At 37.1% G+C, this 12,525-nt stretch overlaps 1 protein-coding gene across 4 annotated transcripts in view; it reads left to right on the top strand.

The window, feature by feature from the left end:
* unc13a (unc-13 homolog A (C. elegans)) overlaps positions 1-10,566 on the top strand; it is a 47,305-nt gene extending 36,739 nt beyond the window's left edge. For 3 of the 4 annotated variants that reach the window (XM_052123552.1, XM_052123553.1, XM_052123551.1), the window contains 5 exons: positions 204-284; positions 1,445-1,592; positions 7,230-7,322; positions 7,884-8,043; positions 8,551-10,566. In XM_052123552.1, the coding sequence (XP_051979512.1) occupies positions 204-284; positions 1,445-1,592; positions 7,230-7,322; positions 7,884-8,043; positions 8,551-8,839 (771 nt within the window). In that variant the 3' untranslated portion in view covers positions 8,840-10,566. Of the gene's footprint in view, positions 1-203; positions 285-1,444; positions 1,593-3,390; positions 3,448-7,229; positions 7,323-7,883; positions 8,044-8,550 lie in introns of all 4 variants that reach the window. The other variant, XM_052123550.1, reaches the window with a different exon arrangement.
* The last annotated feature ends 1,959 nt before the right edge of the window (positions 10,567-12,525 follow it).

Raw genomic sequence — 12,525 nt, 5'->3', positions numbered from 1 at the left:
AATTGCGGTGCCACAGCGATACAGTGTAAATTACAAACTTAGGGTAAAATACAATGTGTATTTGGGCTTAGCAAGTGATAAACAATTTCAGGTGTGAAAAGTAATTGTTGTATTATAATAATTACATTTCTATTTCTGTTTAAAATATTTTAATTAATAATTTTTCTCTTACTTATTGAATAACATTAAAAAATCCTTTCTAGGAGCACATGGTGCGTGAGGAGGCCAAGGCACTGTCTCCCAAGCAGTGTGCAGTCATTGAGTTAGCCCTGGATACTATTAAGGTAGGTACAAATCTGACTTAAAGACTGTAATATCAATGTCAGCGTAGAACCTGCTTGCATTAGTTTGTTGTAAGTAATAATAATAATTCCTTACATTTATATAGCACTTTTCTAGGCACTCAAATCGCTTTACATAGTATAGGGGGAATCTCCTCAACCACCACCAGTGTGCAGCATCCACCTGGATGATGCGATGGCAGCCATAGTGCACCAGAACGCCCACCACACACCAGCTATTGGTGGAGAGGAGAGAGTAGAGTGATGTAGCCAATTAAGGGATGGAGATTATTAGGTGGCCATGATAGATAGGGGCAAATGTGGGGAATTTGGCCAGGACACCGGGGTTACACCCCTACTCTTTAATGACCACAGAGAGTCAGGACCTCAGTTTAACGTATCATCCGAAAGACGGTGCTTTTTTACAGTATAGTGTCCCCATCACTGTACTGGGGCATTAGGACCCACACAGACCATAGGGTGAGCACCCCCTGCTGGCCTCCCTAATACCACTTCCAGCAGCAACCTTGGTTTTCCCCAGGAAATTAAGTTTATGAAGTTACTGGAAACCTTCTTCAGAAATGGGCTCCTAATGTCATTAGCCATATTATATGAGCATCCAGTAGCTATTAATTCACATCATATATAACCTTAATCTACTTACAGTACAGTACATAAGTTTTACTATATTTTACAGTATCATGTGAACAGTATGTTCTTTAGAGATATAAAAAAATAGCAATATGAGTCTGTTGCATAAGGATATGCGTTTAATTTGCACAACATAAAGTGCCATCCTTCTTTGGACTATTCAATTTACACTGTCAAACTTTTGGCCTTTACCACATTCTTTGGATTGTCTTAACATCTTCGGATATAGAGCAGAATCAAGAGCACATAGGAGTTATTCTCACAGGAACATTTTTGTGAGTTATTCTTGCCAATATCCAAGCCATATCTAGAGACCAGAATATAATAGATACTTGGGGGTTGGCTCTTTGGAACAACATGAGGGGGAGTAAAAAAAAAATCATTTTTGGGAAAAACTATAGGTTTTAAGATCTAGTTACCACTATGAGTTTCTTGATGGCATTTCAGTAAGCTTTGTTGTAATTAAGTGTCTGGTTAAGCCTCTTTGATTGAACTTGTTTGGGGGTTCTTAGCAATATTTCCATGCTGGAGGTGTGGGGCTGAAAAAGACATTCCTGGAGAAAAGTCCAGACCTGCAGTCTCTGCACTACGCCCTGTCCCTCTACACTCAGGCCACGGACAAACTCATCAAGACATTCGTTCAGTCCCAAAATACACAGGGTAAGTCACTTTTAGTTATGTCACTGTGTTCACATCAATGAGGTTAAATGGAAAGCAAATGGAGACTTTTGCTATTTCTCAGATTTTTCAACAGAGAAGAATACTAGTAGTCTCACAAGAGATCACAACCATGTCTAAAACTGCTCCAGTCTGCTTAAGTATTGTATCAAAAGTCCATTTAGAACTCAAACAATTCTCATCAAATTAATTCCAAAACTTTCAAAACCTATACTGTTACTGGTTGGCAATAATCACCTCATTTACATCTATTTATATCTCTACGAAGGGATTTTAGGAGAAAAAGAATTTGAGACAAAGTTGTTACTAAAATCAAACATAATTGATAACTTGATTAAGTCGTTAACCATGAATGAGCAAGCTTTGAGCCACACAATTATCTCTGGGCTTTTTAAAAAAAATTGTACATTAGTTTGGTTAATTTGGTGTCTGTCTAACTCTCTCTCTCTCTCTCACACACACACACACATACTTTGGGAATTCTGACACATATTGTGTCGTGATGCCCCTGGCAGAGCAATGTTAATAAATTATCACTGAGAATGTAATTAGAGTAAATGCCACTGCTTCATTTAAGTATTTAAACACAGATGAAAGTGTGTGTGTGTGTGTGTGTGTGTGTGTGTGTGTGTGTGTGTGTTTATTTATAAAAAGCCACAGCAAGTAAATTGTGAATACATTGAATTATGGAGGACTTAATGAGCTTACACCTGGTATTCAAGGTGCTATAAGCGATTTTAGCCATTGTGGAACTTCCACGAGAATGAGCCGTTAAATAAGTCATGCCCTCTCTTTCCAAAAGACCACCCTCAAAAGATACTGTTGAGACCATCATAGTGTTGAGGATTGGTCAGCGCTAAGTCTAAACGGGCTTCATGACATCAGAGACCCTTTGAAATCTGAAAACAAGTGGTCACAGGAGACGCATGACCACACGTGATTGGATCACCGAGACCTTAATACCAGGTGTAAACGAGGCCAGAAAGACTGGTTAAATATTGCTGAGCTTGTTGAACTGTCCCTTTCTTTCTTTCTTTCTTTCTTTCCTTCCTTCCTTTTGCTTTCCTTTAATTTTCTTTCTCATGCTGTCCCATTATTTTCCTTCCTTCTTCCTTTCCCTTTCCCTTTTTTCCTTCCTTGCCTTCCTTTCTTCTGTCCTCCATTCCTTTCCCTTCCTTACTTCCGTCCTTCCTTCCCTCACTCCCTCATTCCTTTCCTTTAATTTCCTTCCTTTCCCTTCCTTCCTTTCCTTTCCTTTTTCCTTTCTTCCTTCCTTCCCTCCTTTCTTCATTCGTATATTCTTTCTTTCCTTCCTTCCTTCCTTTACTCTTCTTTTCTTTCCTTCAATTTCCTTTCCCTCCCTCCATTTTCAATTTTTTCCTTTCCCTTCCTTCCTTCATTCCCTCCTTCTTCCCTTCCTTCCGACCTTTCTTTCCCTTCCTTCCTTACTTTCTTCCTTCCCTCCTTCCTTTTTCCTCTATTCTTTCCTTCATTCCTTCCTTTACTCTTCTTTTCCTTTACCTTTTCCTTCCTTGCCTTCCTTTCTTCTGTCTTTCATTCCTTTCCTTCCTTCCCTCACTCCCCATTTCCTTTCCTTTAATTTTCGTTTACTTTACTCCTTTCTTTATTTTCTGTCCTTTCCTCTCCTTTTTCTTCCTCCCCTTCTCTCTTTCCTTCTTACTTTCTTTTTTCCATCTCTATAATTACTCTGTCTTTCTATTACTATGTGCTTTCAATTTCTCCCTCTATTTTTCTGCGTCCTCTCCTTCTTTCTCACCAGTTCATGGAGGGAAGGGGGTAAGGTTTACCCATAGTGAAGACGTGTACCCAGAGAAGGGTACGTTCATTTGGAGCCTGTTGCCCTTCACAAAAATTAACTGATCAGTGCTCCACCCAAATCAGATCATGCACCTCCCATTCCAATGGGCCAATCGCATGCCCCACAACCACCCATATCTTCCCACAGAGAAAATGATCTCTGTCTTTATGACTGTCTTGCATGTTTGAGTACCTGGGAAGAACATGCTGTATGTTCACATACATTGGTCTGAAATGTATCCTGATGCTACAGCAACAAAAACCCCAGGATGAAGTGTGTTCTGAATGGCAGTGAATGAGGAATGCACACACTTCTGCAGTGTGAAAGGTGCATGTGTGCATTGCAGATGAGAAACCATGTGTATGCGTGTTAGTAAGCGAGTGAGAGAACATGAAGAAGATTCTTTTCAGAGTGCTGACCCACATTGTTGAATGTAGATTTGACATTAATTATAACTGACTAAGCTCGTCCGTAGGCAGGGTCTGTTCTGCGTTGCATTGTGCAGTTTTTCCTCACGACCACAGTCATATGCAACGTGGTTTCCCTCCCTTCAAGCTTCTTTCCATAGGCTCAGGATTACAAAGAAGACATCCCTCCCTCAACCAATCAGAGTTAGCTCCTGGGGTCAGCAGATATACTTTCTGTCAGTGTGCATCAATTCTACAGGGCCTTGAATTGGCATTTGAGGACCCCATCAAAGAGACTCATGGATTTATGTTTATAAACCACTTGTACTTAAACTCCATTTACATTGCCTTACAAGTTAACAAGATTATAAATGTTACTGTGCTTGAGTCAAACTATTGTTTTCTGAATTAGTTGTAATCTAAAGTATTAGATACTGTATAATCTTGATGTCTTACTCTCAGAAACACCATGGGTTTTGTTAAGCGTTGATTGTTAAATCTCACAAAGAAATGCCTGGGCCGTATTTCACCCCAAAATCAATATTTTTGACAATTAAGTACATTTACTCAAATTTTCATTACTATAATACAGAACAAAAAACCCTCATTCCTCTTACTGTAATATAAAATGACTCATCCTGTCTGGTTTCAAAGATTTATTGTTAATCAGTGCTGTGCAACTGCAATGATTTAATGTATACTTGCAATTGTACTTTACAAATGTACATTGCAGTTGGAATAATATATAATTTATTTATTTTTGCATTTCAGGAATGAGAAAGACTACTGAGGGAGAGGAAATATGCTTTATTGTAGTGACAGTAATATCACAATCAAAAAATAATCTGCATGTTCGTACAAACAGGCCACATTTTCCTTAGATTTTTGGGTGAAATACGATCCACACATTTCTTTACAGTTTTTATTAGATTCATCCAGATGCTGTATGATTAGGAATTATATAAAGTGCTGCATCAACAGCCTTTAGCATTTCTGTAAGCTTGCTTCTGTTTCATATCCTTGCTTGCTCAGACAATTCTGCTCTCTGGAAACTGCACCATCAGCCTGTTTCTCTGACAAACGCACACACATAACTGATGCAGAAAGCAAGGAATTCGTTTGTAATTATTATCTGACTGCTGTTGGTCTATATTCTGCGGAAAGATTCTTATGGAGGAAACAGTTAAAGACAATCAAAAGAATGACCATTCGCATCACTACAGTATGGGGCAAAGACCTTGGCAGACCCATAAACCGACCAACAGCCCAATACCTCACTTCCTTTTCATGAGTGTGAATGGAGATTGAATGGGAATGGGATTGGTTTTTCGCATGCACCTATCTACATTGAAACCAAGTAAAGGACAACATCAGATGTTGTCCTTGTCTCTTCCATCCTCTGAATGACTCGACTGATAGGACTGCTCTCCCCCTCCCCATCACAAAATTAAAATAAATCTTTATGATCCTCCAGAAGTCAAGCGTGAACATGCTGCATGTGTACAGACGGTACACTCATTATTATCTGAGAAAACACGCATCTGTTTGTATCGCAAACACTGTCATGGTGTTGCAAAAGAATCCTGTGAGGCATTACTTTATATTATTTGTGCATTTTGAAAACGTTTTGTTCACTTTTTTATATTTGTAATTTGTTACCATGAGTTTGCTTGCTAGCTAGTTTCATTAATTACCTAGCTAGCTATGAGAAGCTGTTAGTGCCATACATGGACATAAAGTGTAACCCACTTTTGTGCTAGATCAAGCCTCACAAATTCAGATTTGGATATGTATTACAGGGAACACTTGTTAAATCATTTTCAGAGCTTATTTATGGCTTGAACAAAACAATATATCTTTAATGAGGTTCATAAGGTTTGGTTATCAGCCAAATAAAGTAATGAGTATTATAGTTCCATCCATCCATCCATCCATCGTCAACCGCTTATCCTGTGTACAGGGTCGCGGGGGGCTGGAGCCTATCCCAGCTAACATTGGGCGAAAGGCGGGGGACACCCTGGACAGGTCGCCAGTCCTATTATAGTTCAATTTAAGTTTAATGTATGTGAATTGAAATAGAAGCTCTTATGTACTGTGGCAAGAAAATGTATGTGAATTAGCTGGTTTTCTGCATTAATTGGTCAGAATATATGATCTCATCTTCATCAAAGTTACAAGTATAGAAAAACACAACGTGCTTAAGCAAACAACACACAAACAATTATAATACTTCATGTCTTTACTGAACATATCCCATTAAACATTCACAGTGCTCTGGAAAATGTAAACAAACCCTTATATTTAGTAACTGGGCGATACACCTTTGCAGCAATAACGTCAACCAAGTAGCTGCGGTTTAGATCTGTACAATGTTCAGAAGGAATTATGGATTAATCCTCCTTACAGAAATGCTTCAGCTCAGCCATATTCTTTGGATGTCTGGTGCGAATGGCTCTCTTCCAGTTCCAATGATTCCTTCAAATCTTTAGCTGTCACTCTAGGGTCCTTTTTTACCTCATTGAGCATTCTGAGGTGTGCCCTTTGAGTCACCTTGGCTGGACAGCCACTTCTAGGGAGAGTAGCAACAGTACTAAATCGTCTCACAATTTGTCTAACTGTGGACAGATGAATATCTAAGCTCTTCGAGATAACCTTGTAACCCTTTCCAGCTTTATGTTTTTCTGAGATCTCTTTTTTTGTGAGTCATGGTCCACTTCAGCAGATGCTTCTTGTCAATAGCAAACTCGAAATGTTTGAGTGCTTTTTAAAAGTAAAAGTAGCTCTAACCCACACGCTCCTGACTCTAATTGGCTTTTGTTGACATCATCCAACCTACACTGTAAATGTTTGAATGATGTATTCAATATGAACAAGAACAATACAATAATTTGTGTTATTAGTTAAAACAGATTGTTTTTTCATTATAGTAACTTAGATAAAGTTCATAGCAGATTTTAAGACACATTTACATATAAATGCTGGTAATTCCAAAGCGTTCATATACATTTTCTTGCCTCTATAAATTAACAGCATAATTACTTAATGTATTTGCTTGTTTATAATTCATTGCAAATAAAAAAAGTCCATATTTGAACTCACTATCAATACGGTAGTAAGCTCTGTATTTGTATTTAATAAGTGCTCCCATCTGGAAGATCTACCTTAATGATCTTTCAAGCCAAGTTCAACACCATTAAGCTGTTTGAACCTCTTTGTTAACCAGAGCATACATTGCCTCTGTATGACGCGCACCTCTACACTTATGCAATAAAACCACTGATCTAATAAAGAAAAATGGACTGTTCCATTGTTCCAAGTTCCATTGAGCCATACCGAAGCAAAGTATCCTTCCAGACCTGAAATGGAGTCTAACCTGTCCCATCTTGTCTGCAGGAACTGGTGTTGATGATGCAGTTGGAGAGGTGTCTATCCATGTGGAGATCTTTACTCATCCAAACACTGGAGAGCACAAAGTCACAGTGAAGGGTACCTAGTGATTCTTAATGCTCCGTTAAAGCCTGATTTATTCATTAAACTTGGGGTTAAATTTCAAAGAATGCTATACCTCTTAAACTGAAACTTTAGAGAACTGTGGAACCTCTTTCTTAAAACCCTTCATCAAAACATTTATCACTAAAAAAATGTAAAGATACTTGAAGCACAGTTTGGAGATCCTCAGATTTCCACATTTGCGTAGAACCTATATACATCCTTTTGAAAGGGCACCAAATATCCAATTGTGATTTATCAAGGAAATGTCAATATATATAGTTCAAGTGCCTCAAAACATTTTCCTTACAATGTTAAGGTTACTGGAGGAACCATCGACAGTCTTTAGAGTTCTTGTAGGACTTTTGAGGTTACATTTGATAAGTTCCACAGAGTTATGCCCCTTTTAAAGGGTGACCAGTGCTTCTCCAAAGGTTTCTGCCAGCTTGGAAATCCAAGGAACCCCAAATGGTCCCTCAAGTAGATACATTTTCATTTTAAAGTGTAATGGGAGTTGAACAAATGCATAGTGAACAAGTAATTATATTTCTCTTTAAGTGGTGGCTGCAAATGACCTGCGGTGGCAGACCTCTGGAATTTTCCGGCCCTTCGTGGAGGTCTACATCATTGGCCCTCATCTCAGCGATAAGAAGAGAAAGTATGCCACAAAGTCCAAGAACAACAGCTGGGCTCCTAAATACAACGAGACCTTTACATTGTGAGTGTGGTCAACTTTTTAGCTCACTTTTTTATTTAACAGTTGAAGGTGGGAGTGCCATATTGCAGATATTGTTGACTTAAGTCTGTGACGATTGTTTGTAATGTTCCTCATTTGTATGTCGCTTTTGATAAAAGCATCTGCTAAATTACTAAATGGCAATGTAAGGTGCACTCTAAGGGACTGTCAATCTATTACATGTTTTTATCGAATTAATTGCTGATTAATTAATCAAATTAACTGCAATTAATTATGTATCAAAATTTACTGAGGTAGGCACCCAAATAAAGATTTTTTTTTTTATATATAATAATTATAATATATAATAAATAGTATAATTCGCAAAAATAAGGTGATACATCAAGCTTGAATTGGGGCGTGATTAATAGTGTTGTTTTAAACAATTATTTAAATGAATTATTTTTTAGTTGGGAAAATTACATAAATGTCATAACCCAATTTTATGGTAAAATAGACAATCATCATGATAACATTTATTTCTCCTAGCACACTAAGTAACGAAGTGGGCCCGGAGTGCTATGAGCTGCAAGTGTGCGTGAAAGACTACTGCTTTGCACGGGAGGACCGCACCGTTGGCATGGCAGTGCTGCAGCTGAAAGACGTAGCACCACGTGGTAGCATAGCGTGCTGGCTACCGCTAGGTAAACGCATTCACATGGACGAGACCGGCCTGACGGTACTGCGAATCCTTTCTCAGCGCAACAACGATGACGTAGCTAAAGAATTTGTCAAGCTCAAGTCCGATCAGCGCTCTGCCGAAGAGGGGCGGAGCTAAGAGCAGGAACTAACTAGCGACGCATGGTAACTGTATGTTTGGCGCAAACACTGCCCTCTAATGTTGAGATGTTGCACTAGCACATAGAAAAAATACACAATAAATATTTATCACTTTAATGGCCAATCAAGTTTGACAAAGCAGTTATATATTTGTACTCAGTGCACTGCGGTTAGACCAGCCAAGTAAGGCTTGTCTAACGAGCACAATTTGGCACATTAGGTGAAACAGACACAAGATATTGTATCTCTTAAATGCTTGATGGTTGTGATGTCTTTGATTTTTATAATATATGTTCCAAGACAAAAACCTGCCAAACGGTACTTAAATACAATACATATTTATCTATTTATTTATACAACTGCGAAACATTTTAAATATAACTCTCAGCACATAAATGTCTCCAAATATAAAACAGGAAAATATTATTTATAATGTTAGATTTATTATATCAATAAAATATTATATTATAGTATTAATGGTAAAATATTATATTTATAATAGTATATTATTTCTATTTTAGAGCTTATTTAAAAAATGTTTTAATGCATCTAAGAAATGAATTACCAGACTAAGACTAAGGCATGTAAACACGTCAGAGTTGCTACATATAGTGCCATGATGTAATGATGTCGGAAAGTCCTCTTTTACGCGGCCTTCTTTTGTCAATCATTCCTGCACTCTTTAAAGGGTGCTTTAATGTCAGGGTATTATTTCTTCACTTAAAATATAACAATTTCATCCCCTAACCTTGACAAACACACTCGTTAGTAGGGACCAAAACCTTCTTTGGATCAGACTTTAACATTATGCAAACTTTTAGAAGCACAAGAAAATTACGCAAAATAGATAAAGGCTTGCAGTTTAAGCAGCTACAACCAAATACGCCTCTGAACGCAGGGTGGTTGCTTTTTTCTTGTAGCATAATTTTTTTTATTATTTAAGTTTTAATATTTAGCTGTGTTTTTCACACATTTTGTGCACAACACTGTTACCACATGGTTTTGACTCTAGACAAGTCCAAGACAAGTCAAACCTCATTCCAGTTTCTCGAATTTTACAAATATTGTTGTTTTGATTGCATTTCGTCAAGTTCAACCCTGTTACCTGTTAAGTTATTATAAGAAAAACAATATCAATCAAATGTTTCTCGTTAATTTATGGAAAATGTATTTATCAATAAATATAAACCAACAGTTTTGGGTGTAATCCATTTGCAAAGTAATTAGTAATTACTTTTTTAGTAAAAAAAAATAGGTAATGCATTACATTTTAAATACTTGTAATCAGATTACAGTTACTAACTTTCCATTAACTGAATTACTTTTAAGTACATTATAGGGTTATGCTTATTTCTAACATATTATTTATGTATTTCTCGTAACGAGTCATTGTGAAGTGTGTAACATTGAACAAGAAAGAAATATAGACATTATTGTGAATTTGTTGAGCAAAAGTGTTTTAGAAAGTAACTTAGTGAAAGTAAAGTAATAAGCAATGTGATTACTTTTTCAATTATGCAGTTAGTAAAGTAATCTGATTACAATTTTAGATAAATAATTTGTAATTTGTAGTGAATTACTATTTTTAAGTATCTTGTACTGACTACACTGGTACTAAACTAGCAAGCGCATACTAAGTGATAGCTTAATTTAGGCTATATTTGCAACCCTGTTACTTGAAACTGTTAGCCATTCAGCCACGAGTGTAAATTTGGCTTGAACTTTGGGGGGTTGCAGTGCGAAGCATTTACCCATGACCCTATTGATCATGGTATAATTAATGGGGGGTTGTACGTGCTTGTTTTGAGTATTGGGGGGCTACCTCCCCCATGCCCCTAGAATCTACACCCCTGCATTCAGCTGTTTTGTTTTGTGTAATACAATTTGTATATTTAATTTCAATGTATATTACTAGAAAAACAAAATCACACAAATGATGGTATTTTATTTAGACATTTAGTATTTAGTTTTTTTTTGTTGGTATTTAGTCCCCAATATTGAGAACAGGGTTGAAAAAGGCAAACCTCATAGACAATAAAACAGCTCAAATAATATTTTGTGCCCCATTTGTGGGAAGTGCCTCCCATTCACCTAGGTTTAACCACAAGGCCATCCATGTCATGTCTTTGTGTATCGAATATAGTTTTCTGCACTGTTCATGTTATGTTTAAGTATGTGTGGCCTGCCTGTGCCGTTTATACAGTGTTTGTCAGTATGATAAGGCACTGTAGTATGTATGGTATATATGTGCAAGTCTGGACTCACTGCTTGTATTAGACACCAGAGTTGCCTGTCAGTGAAATTTTGTGAATCCTATGAAGGCACGTTTAAATGTCACATCACTCTATACTGACTTGTTGAGATTATTCCTAAGTGACTTTCTAAGTAGCATCATGGGAGAGTGTTTCTCCCTCTGTGAACAATCCAATTCATATCCACTATCAATGGATAAAGCAATCTCTGATTTCACTCCTCAGCCATTGAGAAACACTCCTATAGAGTTGCCATAGTAACCGCTGATCAATCCTGCCATTTTAATGCAAAACCATCCGCCATATTAGAAAAGCACAAGAGAAGAGATGCTCTAAAATGTGTTAAACATTCTATATACATTCCGTCCCTGCTGTATTCTGTGGTGTGATGAATGCACGGAACATTTACCCTAAAAACTAAAACTAGAACAAATGTCCTACTTAAAGGGTAGAACATCAAATTAAAACATTAAAAACCCATTTTTCTATGTTCCCACATCTTATTTCTTTAAAACCAGAGTCTATGCATCTGTACTTTCGTAATAGTTTCCTAGTGGTCAACAACAGACTTTGATTGTTTACATTGTAGATGATCAGCACAAACTAGTTAGTTGTAATATCCCTGCCTTTTCCAAATCTGGCCAATGCCATATACAGTCCTTTAGCTGCTGTTTGGTTTTCCAGGCTTTTTGAAGTGAATGCTTGTGTTTATCATGATGCTATTTAACAGTGGAGGTTCTGCCGCAGGAAATAGCATTAATGAATGTCAAAGAGAATGATTCTTGTTGCAAGTTTGCCAATAGATGATCTGTACTGTAGTATGAAAACACTCTGTTGCGGTAATTTGGACAATACGATTTCAAAGCTGTATGTGATTATCTGTGAATAATACTGTTTGATGGATACAGTTACAAATACACAACGTGAGCATGTTTGTAGAGGAATGACAAAGCACGCAATAGTGCACACACAGACACACAAGTGCACACTGCTTCTAATGACACTACATGCACACTCAAACAGCGACTCCTTGCCTGTATATAAGAAGCAGTGCATGTTGGAAAAGATTTTTCTTGTGCCAGCATGTATCTTTGATGTGATATCCAATTGTTGTCTTTATTTCTGCTTATTTTTGTTATTTAATTTTGATATTAGGGTATTATTTTCTATTTTTGGAAGGCTTGTGAATATATAAATATGTATTACAGATGTGTAGTGGTACAGAGTACTAGCATGAGAGATTTTTTTATACAAAGATGTTTCTAATTTTCGTTTTTCTAAATATGATCGTTCTTATCGGGGATGGGAGGTAAAACAGATGCCATGCTTGGTTTGTTTCTACTTCCAATAAATGGTTAAAATATACATTGTTCAGTTGATGTTGTTTGTTTTTTCATTTAACATGCTGCAGCCAATCACATGCTGTTGAAGT

Source organism: Xyrauchen texanus, chromosome 50, assembly GCF_025860055.1.
Source record: "Xyrauchen texanus isolate HMW12.3.18 chromosome 50, RBS_HiC_50CHRs, whole genome shotgun sequence".
NCBI classification, from domain to species: Eukaryota; Metazoa; Chordata; class Actinopteri; order Cypriniformes; family Catostomidae; genus Xyrauchen; species Xyrauchen texanus.
Note: the sequence above shows the minus strand (reverse complement) of the source record. Positions and strands in the feature narration are given on the sequence as shown.